Source organism: Trichoderma evansii (genome assembly GCF_050947405.1).
Source record: "Trichoderma evansii strain SZMC 28006 chromosome Unknown GGI43scaffold_1, whole genome shotgun sequence".
Classification (NCBI taxonomy): domain Eukaryota; kingdom Fungi; phylum Ascomycota; class Sordariomycetes; order Hypocreales; family Hypocreaceae; genus Trichoderma; species Trichoderma evansii.
This window is the reverse complement of record NW_028145205.1, coordinates 3,319,843-3,333,987: the sequence shown is the minus strand read 5'-3', so window position 1 is coordinate 3,333,987 and position 14,145 is coordinate 3,319,843. Positions and strand designations below refer to the sequence as shown.

The window sequence follows — 14,145 nt, the reverse complement described above, 5'->3', positions numbered from 1 at the left end:
TTTTCATGAGCCAAATGTGGAGGCAAAGAGAGAAAAAATACTGGTAGAGAGCGCTGTGACCAGGTCCTCAGGCACCAGGGGAGGGGGGAAGAGGGAGAAGCAAATAGAGTAGGTAGCAGTACTAAAAAAAAAAACGGTGCTCCGTTATGAGGTCAGAGGGGTTGGGTACTTTGTTGGGGGTTTCTTTGGAATTTTCAGGTCCCTTTGTCGTCTATTTTCCCGTCAAGGCCTTTGAATGCGAGTGCGAGGGTTCGTTCTAACAATGGGCAATGATGTGATGATGCCGCGGATCGCTAATTAGACGCACGCACGAGTGTCTTCGGTGATCGGCCCCAATACGAAAACAAAAGATAAGAAAGGGAATTGCGCAGCTGGGGTGGAGAGATATCAACCGAGGTCTGTGGGCTCGGACAGACAAGAGAAAGCGTGGCCGAAATTTTAATTTTTAAACTCGTGTCTGTCGAGCAGAGAAAAGATCAAGGCCTGATCTGACGGGCGCTGTCGTGCCACCAAGGCGGCAATGTCAATGAGGATGAGGACGAGTGAGTTTGGATGTTGAGTGGTCTACGAAGCTACATGTCATATTGGGCTGATATGGATCCATGGGAAGAAAAAAAACCTTTTTTTCTTAACCCTTCCTCTAGGCGTTGCCACGTCGCTGCGCTTGCTCGCTCATCTCATCTCTTATCGTGCTGCAAGCTTGGCATCGAATTGATTTTACTGGCACCGCTGAGCTGTCCCACAAGTTTGCCTCTGGAATGTCCTAACATGACCTCCACTCTAACTCGCCTACCTAGAAATGGAGAAAAAATTGGCGTCTGCCCGGTTGGATCGAGACCGTGCCGCTTGCTCGGGTCCCTCGGAAGCTTCGCCTGCATTCTCCGTACGGGCCACATGCGCTCGCTGCTCTGAATCACAGACACGGCTAGCCCACGTGGATGAGTCTGCCCTGGATTTCGAGTGACGCATCGTCAACGGACGCTGCACATATCAGGATCGGGTACCTGAGGCGGTTGAATCGCCATTCCGCTGCCGCCCGCCCCTTAAGCTCGGAGCAGCCACTCCGCAGCGGTGCATGCATATTGTCTTCATTTACGCAGCCAGCGCAGGACACTCGCCTAACCGCCAAAACAGCCGGGCCCCGTGCTCCTGGCAGGCTATTGACAGCGGCTCAAATGGCATGGAAATGACTGGCCGGAGCATCGAGCCTCTCCTGCATTGCTCCAGGCCCGGCCACAAGACCAGCAATCTCCGGGTGCTACAGTAGCCCAGCGCCAGATGGCTCGTTGCAGGGCATGGCGGCTGACGCGCTCGTCCATAGGCCAGCGGCAATTCAATTCAAGGACCATCCCGGTTGCCAGCCCCTGCGTCTTGGCTGCTGCACGTCGCCTTTCGTAAATTAAAAGTAGGGGAACGGTGGGGAACCGACGACTAGTCGCTCCTAGTCGACGACATCCAATTATCGCTCGCCCTCGGGGCAAAGACGCCCGCCTTAAACCTCTTCCAGCTGAGCCGTTCTATCTTGTGATGCGTGCTACGGAGATGGTGTGGGCTGCGGTGGGACACGCTCCTACTGACGCCAGTGCATTGCAGCATACAGCAATATGATAGTTTAGACTTTGTACGACGTGGTGGTTGCACGAGGTTATAATAATAGAGTGAAGCTTTGACATGCCTGGAATCAACTTGTCTTGGCGCCCATTGTTGAGATGGCTCTGCCCAGGATAAACAATTCCTGCTCCGAATACTCGTGTTGGGTTGACGGGCCATTTTATAGAGCCGGCGGTTTAAGCATACGAATAGTGATGCTAGTAGCGCAACGGCTCTATAGCAAATAACCTCCAGTGCTAGGATTGGCTATTAGGTAAGTAGCGAATTTAAAGCAACAGCTGTTTTAAGCTGCAAATATCATGCATGTACGCGCCTTTTAATAAGCAAGACAGCACTGGCCACGGAGAACCCAGTATTACGGAATACAGTGCCGTTTAAGAACTAGACCTTGTGCTGTCCTGTCTGTCTCTTTTGGTCTGCTTGCATGAGGTATGTTGCACAGGAACTTTGGTCGCACACAATTGATCAGCAGGTGCCGGTAATGCTATTCAATTGCTTTAGTGCCAACCGATGGCCTGTGCACTTTCTTTCCTTCTTTTTTGACTTTTCAGACGAAAAAAAAAAAGGAAATTAATGAGAAAAGGCAAATAGATAGCAGGTACCTACATGGTAATAATAGCAAAGAGCAGAAGAACGGCACTGAGCAGTACAGTAGGTAGTATTACTAGCATTGAACGATGGATTTTTCGAGGTGCGGGAATACAATATTATTGGCTGGCTCCCACAGCCTTAGCACCTACTCCGGGTAGTGCATAGCAGTGGGCAGGTGTAAACCTGGTCATGTGTTGCCTACCGCCTTTCTTGCAGGATCAATGATCAGCCTCAGCCTCAATTTCAGCTGCAGGTGAGAAAATCAAAATATACCCATGGTGAGCGGTGAAAAGCTAGCAAGCGAGGCTGGAGCCTTACCTATACTTTGTGCTCCGACATCTCAAATCTCAACTTCTACGTGACATTCAGTGCGACGTCTATTAGCCAAAACTCTCGCTCCATGTTCCTGAATTAGCCCAAATCTGAGTCAGGTCAGCGCCTCGGTCCACTAGTCTGTTACTTACATGGCGTACAACGAACCTAGGAGGCGCCGCGAACGCCCTCCGCCTGGAAGCTCTGAAGGCTATCCGGTTGGTGACATCTCTCCGTACAGTGTCAAAATGGAATGCTCAGCTCATCGGATGGATGAATATAGCAGCCTCATATACGGCATTTCGATCCCAATGCTGAGCCGTGGCGTCGCCGCCGTGATGGCGGTACCGGTGTGCAGCAGCCACAGGAGGCAGGGCCCCCAAGGGGAAGCGATAATCAGGGCCGCCAGGGACAGGACGATGATGCAGATGAAGCATCAAGACCTGGCGTAACAAAAATACGCAGGCATGTAGACACAAGGTCGGATCAGCTTCCTCAATTCCTGCGCCAACGAAGCCTGGGAAGAGAAAACTCGGCACCAGCAGAGAGAGTCATCATCGAAAACCCTCCCACTACTTTTCACTATGCAGCTTCATCAGACAGTGAGGGTGAGGGTCGCGTCCGGCGTGTTTGGCCGCGTAGAAGATACGATGACCAGCTCAATAGCCAGACTTCTGATAGGGATGTACCTCGCCCTCTCAGTATCAACAGGGATGAAGTCATAATCAACCCGGTTGTATATGAAGATCCTGAAAAGGACGACTATCGTATCTATCGGCCCTTGAGTCCCGTCTTTGAAGGTATCGATATATTTGATGATTTTCAGTTTGCATTCCCGGCAGAAGAACTATCAAAGGATACAGAGCTGTCAGATCTGGAGACACCAACAACCGAGAGTGAATCTATACAGAAACCCGAACGCCCGCTATCCAACATCTTGACTGCTCCTGGAATATATTCATCTACATATTCCGGAACTGCAGAACTAGGAGCTCAGCATGATGTGAATTTGACAATGCTATACGATCCCAAAGGCCAAAAACAGCCTTTATTTCGATGGTTGTAAGTCTAAATCAGGCAAATGCATCACTTATACAATGAATTCTAAAGCTTACCTTTTACACAGGCATGTTCGTCAGGATGTGATGAACTTTGACGCTTTCTGGGTATTACAGCTCAAGAATGTGCGATTTGCTCCAAGCTAACTTTTCATTCCTCCCAGGTCGAGGTGTCGCGTCATGTCCAACTTCCGGATGCTGAAAGAGCCGCCGTTGCTAATCTGCGCGCCGAAGTTAAGCGACAATGTGTCAAGACTCGATACAATCCGCAAGGTGCAAAGGTGGGCTATATGGAGCCCAAGTGCCTCCAGGTTCCAATACAGTCCACTGGTAACAAGCCATCTGAAAGCTCGCATGCGGCTCACTGGATCTGCATCCCGTATTTCTCTCTACATCAATACTCTGATTCCCCGTCCACTTCAAACACTGCGATTTTTCCAGCCCAGACCCTGTTACAATCTCAATATTCTCGCAGCAGCCAGCAAAGAGATATGGACCAGGCAGTCTGTCAACTTGGGCAAGTTCAACGCGGAGATTGCTTTCATATCTCTCAAATGTGGTGTTTAATTGTCGGAAACAGCAAGTAATCCCTGATGTTTTGCAGCCTTTTCATTTACTAACACGAAACAGGCGTCCTCATTACGTGTAGTACAAAGCAGCAATCGGACTTACAAGGAACATGCCTGAAAGTAAATACTGAGCCAAGTCAAGTAGGTGCATCGGGCAAGATTCTCGTATCACATGGAGGAGCAGTGGTGTGGTCGTTAACGACAAAGGAATGCCCTACGTGGTTTGTAAGTGTGACTTTCGTTCGCGCTTGATGAAATCTAAAATAGCTAACTTTTTGGCGAGGCCTTTATTGCGCACTTTCGTGCTTTTTGGCCCCGATGTGTGGAATTTTGGCACAAGGATCGCCTAGTTTCAGCAAAAAACTGGGAGAAAGTATTGAAACTGGCTGAAGGGCGAAAGGGTGACGTGAAGTTGAGGTTGAAGATTGCGTATGACACCTCCCAACACCCGTACCAGGAGAATATTTCTTTGTTTTAAACGGCTAACCGATGTTCAAGGGATACACCCGAGTCGCCACGAGTGTTTCTAAAACCAAATACCTCGACCAAGACAGCATCTTCAAAGTGCCCTGAGCAAGCAGAAGATGCCCCAGAGTATCTACATGTTTTCACACTCTTGCCAAAGAGTGCAGAATTGTCTGGAGACACCATTCTTGAAGAGCTTTATGAACAGCTATCGGCAGCGGAGAAATTTTTGACGGAGCAAACATCCTATTCGGCACAGAGAGGGTATAAGCAATGTGGACTCATGGCTAGAGACGGGGTGAACGAGTATCTCACGAACCTGGCACCGCGCATCGATGAGAAGGCGAATGATACTCTCCGCCGTTTATATGAAGAAAGAATCGACGTCTTCAATATGGCAGACATGCTGTTTCAGCTCTTTTTCCCCCTTACGTTCCATGGCCCTACAACGGGCAAATTTTGGGGGGCTCTTAACAAGCTGATGAAGGCAAGACTGAATTTTCCAACCATCATTAATGTGATAAAAAGGTTATGACTAACATAAATCTAACTGTGATAGATGCCCGAAATAGATGGAGATAAAGATGCCATATCAGCTCCCCTTACAGAGGTCAAAAACGCTTTGTGGCAGCTGACTCGAGACATCCAATCATTTCAAAGTATCATGTCGTTCGCAAGGAAAGAAGATCGGGCAACGATGGAATTACCTCGTGAGCTAGTGACTGCATGGCTTCATGTCGTTTTCGGCTTGATATACAGCAGTCATACTGTTGATTGGTTCAATCACATGACAAGGGCTAGATCTCTGATGAAAGACGGGATGCAAAAAATGATCCAAGGCATCTCTAGCCAAAATCTGTTGGATAAAGCCGTGATGCTGCCAACAGAAGTAATGTCACTCATAACGCTGAATCTCTTACAGGATGATGTAGGAAAATACGACAATATCTGCGACACATATTCGCTCTATCTAAATTCTCTGGTGCGACACTCTGTTGATTAAGTAGCTAAGCATGCGTTTCCTTGGCTGACTGGTGATACTAGGATACCGACATCACTACAAAACATTCCGACCGGACGTACCAGCATCGTCTTGATTTGGTTAAGCAGGAAATGACTGCTATCAAACGGAATCTAGCAAGGCAACGAAGTATTATCGCCATGCTTAGAAATAAAACCAGCATTGCGGATGGTAATTTTATGGTACGATACGGAGAGGAAATGCCGACACACATGAGAAGAGTGAGAGACTGGGAAAACGGGGACCGGTCAGAGTATGCTGGGCCAAGGCGTCATGTTCCTGGACATCGATACTACGGGTTTGCCGAAGATCGAACAATTGAACGAGGCATAGTCGGCCAAGCTCAATTTTTGACTGACCTCGATGTAGCCTCTAAGCTCTCTGCAACGGACACAGGAGGGTTTCGAAGCCTCTTTCTTGCGGATTGCGCAAATCTTGTTGAACAACGAGAGTATGAGTTTCGGCGAGATACCGAGTATGCCGAGGATCTAGAACGAGAGACCACTTACAAAATGGAATGGACCAAGGATAGACAGGAGAATGCCATCTATGCATTCACTCTGGTTACCATTATATTCCTTCCACTGAGTGCCATATCAAGCATCTTTGGCATGAACACAAATGATATTCGAAATATGGATTTTGACCAGTGGCTTTATTGGGCAATTGCTCTCCCCGTCACAGTCATCATCATCGTTTTGGGTCTTTGGTGGATGGATGAATTAGGCAACGCAACTGATTGGCTTTTCGGCGCACGCAAACGTTCATCAGCGTATGGGAAGTCGTCACTTTCTGGGGCTGGAAAGTCTCGGCCAGTTGAGCCAGTCGTCGATTATGACTCGATGGGTCGTTCTAGCGACGAGATGCCTGCTACTTACCGCACAGCTCGACATCGGCGCCGAGCTAGGAGGAGTTATGCGGCCGATGATGATGGTCCCACGGCATCTGCACCGATGCCACATAGGCGGAGGAATTCTTTTTACAGATACTGATACGGCTGATTCTCATTCAAATCAGGAAACATTTTTAATTGGGAATTTATTGATGAAATAAAGGTACTTGATATGGTTTGGCATACTTGAAAGAGATTGTCTAGCATGCAGGCTATTGAGAGCCTTTCAAGGACTAAGATAATGATAATGAATTTATATAAACTATGATGAAGAGAACAGTTATAATAATTCGAGTAACTTGAATCACATTCAGTATAAGGTATAAGATTGAGATTTGGCGTTAAAAGGTTTCGTGACATCGTTATTCTGTCGATACAACTCTAAAATTCAAAATACATAAGTCATCCATGCATACGTAGCATATAATCCAATCCAGGCAGTCACTCTGCATGTCCAAAAATCAAACTCATTAGCATAAAAAAAAATTAACATTCGCCGGCTCCAAAGAGAAAATCTCTCTAATCATAACGATACTCGCGATCTCTTATGCGAATAAAATCGTGCTCCCTATCCTCGTCGGCATAGCGCCGCGGTGGTGGGGGCGGCGAAGGGGACAGAGATGGCGCACTTCGTCTGGGGCTGCGCGGAGCGTCGACATAGCGGTATGTGTCGTAAGGATCCGCGGGGACAGGGACTGGTACGGGGTACGGGATGTACCTCTCCCTCTCGACGTAGACTTCTCTGTCGCGCGTCTCTTCGACGTCCCGATCGTAGTCGTGGTGGTAGCGGTCCAGCTCATCGTCGCGATGGCGGTGGTGGCTGCGGCTGCGGCTGCGGGAGTAGCTGGAGGAGCTTGAGCTGGATGACCGGCTCTTGGCCTTCTTCTTCTTCTTCTTTTTCTTCTTCTCCTCCTTCTCATCCTCGCTGACGGCGATGACTTCAATGAATTCCGGCTCGGGCGTTGGGCGACGCAGGGGAGGGAGCTCAAATACGGGCGGGGGTGACGGCGGCATCGGTGCAGGTAGGAGAGTGGAAGGAGGAGGTGGCGGTAGAAGAGGAAGAGGTGGAGGAGGAAGCGTGATGACGGGACGAGGCACGGAGATGTATTCCGCTGGAGGAGGGGATGGCGTTCGCGTCCTGTGGGATGAGTGGTGGTGGCGATGGCGATGAGAGCGTCTGATGACGACGTCGACCTCGTCCCCGGTGAGATAGAGGCGCTTCTTGACGCCGCCTGGAGATGGAGTTGGTCAGTGAAGCTGAAATACGGCGGTGGGGAAGTGTTTGAAGTGAGAGATGGAAATGATGAGAGCAATCTTACCCATGGTGAAGAAGCGAATGAGCGAATCAAAGAAAAATAAGTGAATATACGGATGCGAAAATCGTATGCGACGATGAAAGATGCGACGATGAAAGATGCGATCGCTCGGTTGAGAATGAAACTAGGTGAGCGATAGAAATGACCAGCTAGATTGGTGCTGTGAAACCGAAGAGGGGCTGCTGAGCCTAGGAATGCAGGTAGTGTGACGTCTTCAAAAGAGCCAGTCCCGTGAGCTGCAAGCGCGCCAAAGCAAATGCACGTGAAGAACGCAAGTGAGACGATTGTGAAGCTACCGACGATCAGGCACCTGGAACAAAGAAAAATTGGAATGGGAACAAAAAAGAGGGGGGGGCAGATGAAAGGAAGCATAAATAGGTCAGCTCTAGGCCCAGGCACCAAGTTTAAACTGTCTGCAAGCTTTCTACCAATGGCTGACGACAAGGCGCTCTGCTGCTGAGCCTGGGAGGGAGCTTGTGGGCGGGAAGAAGCAAAAAGAAGCCACTGTTTACCGACGTCATGGGCCAAAACAGGGAATTAGTGGTTTTTGGAATGTGGGGGGGAGGGACGGTGGCTTTGCGATGGCTGTGTTGGAGAAATGCGACCACTTTGTTCTGGGCGGGAAAAAATAGAGATGGTGGCATGGGGGCGGGTATAAGCTGTGTATGTGGAGATGGAATCGATAATTCAATGTGTTGTATGAGTGTTTGCGTGTGCTTTTGCAGTATACACAGGTGCGGTATAATACGGGGGGCATTATTAGCCTGTACAAGTTGGTAAAATCAAAATACGAGTTTTAGCCAGAAATGGACTTGTAATATTGATATCCAGTTGTGAAATTGTGAAATCTTATATTCTCTTCGTGAATTCATGATAATAAAATGCTATATATGAAAAAAGCGGCCTCTTAGAGGCAGTTAATAATGCTGGCATCCCTCTGTATATACATTCTATTGCAGCCACCCTAGTATCGTACATCCTGAAAAAATGAAAAGAAAAAAAAAAAAAGAGAAAAAATAAGAAGAAGAAGAAGAAGAAGAAGAAGAAAAATGCAATCTTACATTCCCATTCCGGTTTGCTTTTTTCAAAGCCCAGGGAAATTTATTCGACATCTTGCCAATCTATAAATTGTTTAGGTATTCTCATCAAACACATGTCGTCAAAACGTTCGTATTCTAGCTCCAAGGTCTCCGCTCCTTGTTTCTCCTATATGGCATTTCTCCAGCACTCGAGTTGCTCTTGGCGTATGTAAAGTCATGAGTAGCAAGAGAGCTGCTAGCTGAATTGCCTCTTAGCCTTGTCTTGAAGTCGTCAGTCCCGAGCGAATTCCATGTGCTTGTCTCGCTGTCTGTGCTGCCGGCAATACTTGGTGCCTGGCACTCTAATGCTGGTTCTTCTTGAATAAATTCAGGTATTATGGCCTTCTTCTTCTTCTTCTTCTTCTTCCTCGGACTTCGATTTCGTGGTGAATTTCGTTTATCTTCTTCGGGCTCTCCGGACTCTCCTTTATTAGAATCTCCATCGCAGGAACTTCCCATGCTCTCTCTGTCTTCTTGATCTTGGCGATACTGCCCTAGCACACGCTCAAATAAAGCTTCCAGCTCAGTCTCACTCGGTAGAATAGATTCTTCTGGCGAACGGAAACAGCCAAGGGCCGTCCGGTACTCGACCTGGTCGGCCGCGATGGCAGCTGACCACCGTTTCCACGAAGGCAGACTCATTATCTCGGGAAAAGATTGCTGTCGGAGCATATAAGGAAGTATTGCATCCAAGATGCCTGCGAGAGCATGTCGGATAGGCTTCATGAGCTCGAATAACGGCTCTGAGTACAGAATATCGACGGAATTCACAAAGTAAATTAGAATAGATTTGCTGGTTTTGAAATCCATGTCTTTGTAGATGTAGTGGACGCTTAGATAGCTTGTAAGATGTCTTGCCGTCTCTTCAAGGATGGCGAGGATGCGCACTGCCATGCTGGGAATCTGAAAATTTACAGCGGCGCAATAGGCCAGGACACATCGCGGAACATGTAAAAAGTTAAGCGGCTGTATTGGGTCTCTCTCGCAAATATCGATATCTATAAGGACATCTCGGAGTCAGCCATCAGAATCACTCTCTTAAAGACGACTGGACGAGATACGCACTCTTGGTATACATGAAGTAAAGGCAAGGCTGCACTGCTCCGACGGCATGAGGCAAATACATCTCGACTGGCGATCCATCCTGTATCAAGTGCCGATTAACTTTACGGTCTTGCTTTGTTTCAATCTTTCTCTCAATTTACCTCGTTTGGGGGAGGAAGCTTTTCGCGAAACCATCCCGAATGCCGCGTGAGAATATCTCGGTGTAGCTGAAACATGCTTCTCTCTGCATATAAATAGACATTTGACCCGAAGGGATGCCTCCAAAGGCTAGGTTTAATTTTATAAGCCAAAATGACCCTTTTAAATAGTCATTGTTTGAGAACAACGCGAATGCTTACATCTTGGCGGCTTGATCTGCGGCTTCTTCTAGGATTAATCTCGTCGGCGTGCCTAATCGAGATACACCAGATCTAGTGTCCTCAGACTGCGTCTCATTTGTAATGGAACTTGCTTTGGATGATGCGTCGCACGACTCAGGCGGATTCGGGGTTTCGCTAAAGGTGATTTCGGCAACCTTTTCCACCCTTTCCTCCTTCTCCTCCTTCTGGGGAGTACTCAGCGCTGGGAATTCTTCAACCTTCAATTCCAGAGGCTTCAAAGGCTTTTCTTGGTCAGGCACTATTGAAGCCTGGCGTTGGCGCCATGGATTTTGCTTTGGAGGCGAGGCTGGTCTCAGGCTTGACCCTTGCTGCTCCTTGGGTTTCCATATTGGTTTCGATAATTTCTGACTGCGGCCATCGAGAGAAGTTGGCTTCGTTTTCGCCATTGGCCTCTCCCTCTCGAGGAATGCGATTCGAGTTTCAATGTTGGAGCTTGTGATACAGTTAGTCGTTGCAGTTCTCAATGCTGTATTTCCTGCGTATAAGGGCCGAAACTCATATTTCGCAATTGTGATGGGAAAAGCAAAATTAGAGCAGGTGAATCGTCTTGGGTTTAGTTTGTTTACCTTCGAAAAAGGCCATGTTTTATGATGACAGAGATCGCCAGTTGGAGAAGAATAACCGTGCAGAGCAGTGGCAGTGTGAACAGGTGGCGGCTAAGAGAGAGGCCTGGCAACAAGGAGTACGTGGACTTGATGAATTGCTGCTGACTCTTGAGCAAGGCGGGGTGAGCTATATTTAAATCGCTGTCATACAATTCTGCAGGGTACGCCATATTGTTAGAAAAGCTAAGCCTTCGCCGAGGTAAGCAATCGCTGTCGACCGAGGAGTGGTGAAGATTGCAAAGGTGTGAGGCGGCATGTATGTATAAGTGAGCCCTCTGGCTGCTATTAGGCTATTGGCTGTATTATCCATATTGCCAATAGCTGCTATCCACTGCAATTAATTTAACCCGCTTCCATCCTGCGTTGACAACACGATATTGAGGGAAATAGCCTGATAATATGGCTTTTTGATTAGTCTGTGTAAGAGAAGGGAATCGGTCCTACGAAGTTGCCTAGTAGTAACAAATAGAAAGTCTTGGAGTATGGTGGGTGTGGTGTCAATTAGACTTATTCACGCATTACAGTAATAGCGCGTTGAGTTAAGTAGGTATTACCCATAGTATCTGCCAGTGGCCCCCGGTTCTTGTTACATCTGAAATTTATAAATAAATAACTTCTCTAGTTTCATATAGATCACTAGCAACTAACAAAGACGCTTCAATGTTCTTGCCATCACAACCTACCTACTTATACCTTGTATAATACAAACGCTGTTGCCATTCATAACGTCCCAATTATAAATTATAATTCCCGAATGTTCGCTGGGCCTTAAAATCGGCATTTGGCCAGATTCAATGTTGCCCAGATAGGCTTAGCCCCGCCTCTAAGGAACCTGGTCCCCTAAGCTCTCCACTAACTTGCCAGCACTAGCATCAGCCATAGCGCAGGCTTCCAACCATTACACAATCCTCGCAGACTTCAGCTTTGTGCTTTGCTTCTTCAAACCCAACTTTCGCCTCCATCGTTTACAGCTGTCTCGATTGGCAACAGACGCAAAGATGGCAGACGCTTTGGTAGATATTGCCTCCATCACGCAGCTCGATGACCTGCTGAAGAGCTCTCCCATTGTTATTGTCGAGTGTGAGCCTCCCCCCACCATGACAACCCCCCCCCCGCCATGTCTTGGCCAACGCTGGATGGGATCTCGTCCTCCCTGCCTTGCTGAGGATACTTCAGAGGCATATTTGCTGACTCTGTCTCTTTTTTAGTCTACGCCGACTCGAACGAATCATGCCAGCAAATTGCACCCGTATACGCAGGTCTAGCTGAGCGAATCTCGCGCCCTGGCCTTCTTACTTTTGCCAAGGTCGACAATGACAAAACCCAAGACGTTGTACAGGAATACTCCGTCACAGTGCTGCCCACCTTCATCTTGTTCCGCAACGGCAAAGTTATTCACACGGTGCAAGGCGCAAACCCGGCCGAACTCAAGACTGTTATTGGCAAGCTGGTGTCCGAGCTGGAGTCGCTGGCAGAGGGCTCAGGGAGCTCAGGGAGCGGCGGCGTCTGGAAGGGTGCTGAGCTCCCTAGAGGCTATGGCGATGTCACGGACCAGGTGGAACTCAGAGGTTGTGAGCTGCTGAACGCAGATGACAATGCTGGTCCTGTCAAGGTCCTCTTCGAGAGCTCAAAGCCGAGTGCCTTGGGCTTGGGCAAATCCACTTCCACAGACTGGGTACAGAGCGGATCTGACGACCAGCTCTTGCTCTTTATCCCTTTCCAATCGACTATCAAGCTCCACACATTACAGGTTAGTACTTTTCTTATAAATGACTGATTGGACTATTGTCTTGGCTGACTGCGAGTATAGATCACTTCCGTCCTTCCCGAGGGTAGTAGCGATGTGTCACGACCTGTTGTCGTTAACCTGTTCATCAACCGCACATCCAACATGGACTTTGGAGAGGCGGAGGATGCTGAGCCCACACAGTCCATCACATTAGAGCCGGAACATTGGAATTCAGAGTCCACGGCGAGCATCAGCCTGCGATTCGTCAAGTTTCAGAAGACAAACACCCTCACCATCTTTGTGCAGCAAGGAGACGGCGAAGCGGACGCTGTGCGCATTGACCGCATCAAGCTCATCGGAGAGGCTGGCGCAAAGAGGGACATGGGCAAGCTGCAAAAAGTCGATGATGATGAGTAGAAATCACATCTTGGCGGTAGCACAGCGAAAGACTGAAAAGGGTCAAGGGATAAAAGAAAGCTGCTCTGTGGTTACGATGTCAAGATTTTTCTGTCTTTAGAGATATAAGATACCAGGTGCTTGGTACTTGGGCTCCCAGGTTGAGCGAGCATCGGAGTTTTAGGACGCAATGAATTAAAATAAATAAAATACAAGAGATTTCTTTACGTTACTTTAACCCCCCCCCCCCCCCCTTCTCTTCTTCTTTCTTATTTGAAATGGATCTCTTGCATGCCTGACGTCAATTGGGCTCTGTGTCGCGAGCCCCATGTCATAATGGACTGAAGGCCGGGCTGGGGTCGAACTTTTGGTCTCATTGTCGACCGGAGAGTTACCAGAAGACTAATACGATGCCGATTTTTCACCGAAGATGGACAGATGGAAAACCTAAGCTTGATACAATTTGATTTGGGGTATTTTGTAATGGTGGGTAATTCGTCTGTCAGTTACAGGCTACCTTTTCGGTTTGCAGCCTTGGGGTCGTCAAGATGGTCGAAGCCCTACATGCAGGTAGCTATTTCTTGATCAAATATTCAGCCACCTATCACTAGCATCTCGACTACCAGAGTCTCACCAAAACGACGCAGCAAGTTGAATCTTTACTGTTGTACAATCCCACTTACATGGCATGGGCTCATTCCGTCATAGTCCACAGCCCGACCATCTGTCAGGCAACCTTCATGACGAATTCATATTTTGCTAGTATTTATATCATAGATCAAGCATGATTATTAATAAAGGGCTTTGGTGGTCACCATCTCCTTCTATCTTGCATGCATATCGATACCGCTTCGGCAGAGGTTAGCCGTCGGAACCTATAACTGACCAATGAGAAAGAATAGCTAGAGCTGAGATATGCCATGTAGTAGATCTAGATTTGCAAAACTTCTAGATAAATTCTGGATTTAAAACTAGGGCTTACTAGAACGAGTCTCATCATTCTTGCAATGACCGTTATTCCCGCGGCTAGAGTGGCTTAGCTACTGAGGCGCCGAG

General features: G+C 48.0%; 4 protein-coding genes across 4 annotated transcripts; 2 read left to right on the top strand and 2 right to left on the bottom strand.

The window, feature by feature from the left end:
* Positions 1 to 2,430: 2,430 nt before the first annotated feature.
* GGI43DRAFT_37658 (uncharacterized protein) lies at positions 2,431 to 6,842 on the top strand. Its single transcript, XM_083202620.1, has 9 exons — positions 2,431 to 2,732; positions 2,798 to 3,576; positions 3,641 to 3,680; positions 3,737 to 4,151; positions 4,203 to 4,366; positions 4,425 to 4,570; positions 4,640 to 5,093; positions 5,166 to 5,588; positions 5,651 to 6,842. The coding sequence occupies exons 1-9, from the start codon at positions 2,667 to 2,669 to the stop codon at positions 6,617 to 6,619; spliced, it is 3,456 nt and encodes a 1,151-aa protein (XP_083066701.1). The 5' UTR covers positions 2,431 to 2,666; the 3' UTR covers positions 6,620 to 6,842.
* Positions 6,842 to 8,668, bottom strand: GGI43DRAFT_37663 (uncharacterized protein). Its single transcript, XM_083202622.1, has one exon. The coding sequence runs from the start codon at positions 8,205 to 8,207 to the stop codon at positions 7,065 to 7,067; it is 1,143 nt and encodes a 380-aa protein (XP_083066700.1). The 5' UTR covers positions 8,208 to 8,668; the 3' UTR covers positions 6,842 to 7,064.
* A 1-nt stretch (position 8,669) lies between these two features.
* Positions 8,670 to 11,549, bottom strand: GGI43DRAFT_37662 (uncharacterized protein). Its single transcript, XM_083202621.1, has 5 exons — positions 10,926 to 11,549; positions 10,318 to 10,791; positions 10,120 to 10,246; positions 9,980 to 10,058; positions 8,670 to 9,912 (listed from the first exon to the last, which is right to left on the bottom strand). Exons 1-5 carry the CDS (start codon positions 11,132 to 11,134, stop codon positions 9,011 to 9,013), a joined length of 1,791 nt encoding a protein of 596 aa, XP_083066699.1. The 5' UTR covers positions 11,135 to 11,549; the 3' UTR covers positions 8,670 to 9,010.
* A 60-nt stretch (positions 11,550 to 11,609) lies between these two features.
* Positions 11,610 to 13,316, top strand: GGI43DRAFT_392026 (PITH domain-containing protein; the record flags this gene model as incomplete). The annotated part of the gene is made up of 3 exons (XM_083204515.1): positions 11,610 to 12,044; positions 12,173 to 12,714; positions 12,775 to 13,316. Coding segments are annotated over exons 1-3 (956 nt in total), but the record flags the coding sequence as incomplete, so codon positions are not given.
* Positions 13,317 to 14,145: the final 829 nt, after the last annotated feature.

Bases quoted from the DNA above. Each gene is read 5' to 3' on its own strand.
- GGI43DRAFT_37658 (XM_083202620.1), top strand. From the start codon at position 2,667: ATGGCGTACAACGAACCTAGGAGGCGCCGCGAACGCCCTCCGCCTGGA. The intron at 3,577-3,640 runs GTAAGTCTAAAT...CCTTTTACACAG, and splicing joins CAGCCTTTATTTCGATGGTT to GCATGTTCGTCAGGATGTGA. The intron at 4,152-4,202 runs GCAAGTAATCCC...AACACGAAACAG, and splicing joins GTGTTTAATTGTCGGAAACA to GCGTCCTCATTACGTGTAGT.
- GGI43DRAFT_37662 (XM_083202621.1), bottom strand. From the start codon at position 11,134: ATGGCGTACCCTGCAGAATTGTATGACAGCGATTTAAATATAGCTCAC. The intron at 10,792-10,925 runs GTAAACAAACTA...CTGTATCACAAG, and splicing joins AAACATGGCCTTTTTCGAAG to CTCCAACATTGAAACTCGAA. The intron at 10,059-10,119 runs GTAAATTGAGAG...CACTTGATACAG, and splicing joins AGCTTCCTCCCCCAAACGAG to GATGGATCGCCAGTCGAGAT.
- GGI43DRAFT_37663 (XM_083202622.1), bottom strand. From the start codon at position 8,207: ATGCTTCCTTTCATCTGCCCCCCCCTCTTTTTTGTTCCCATTCCAATT.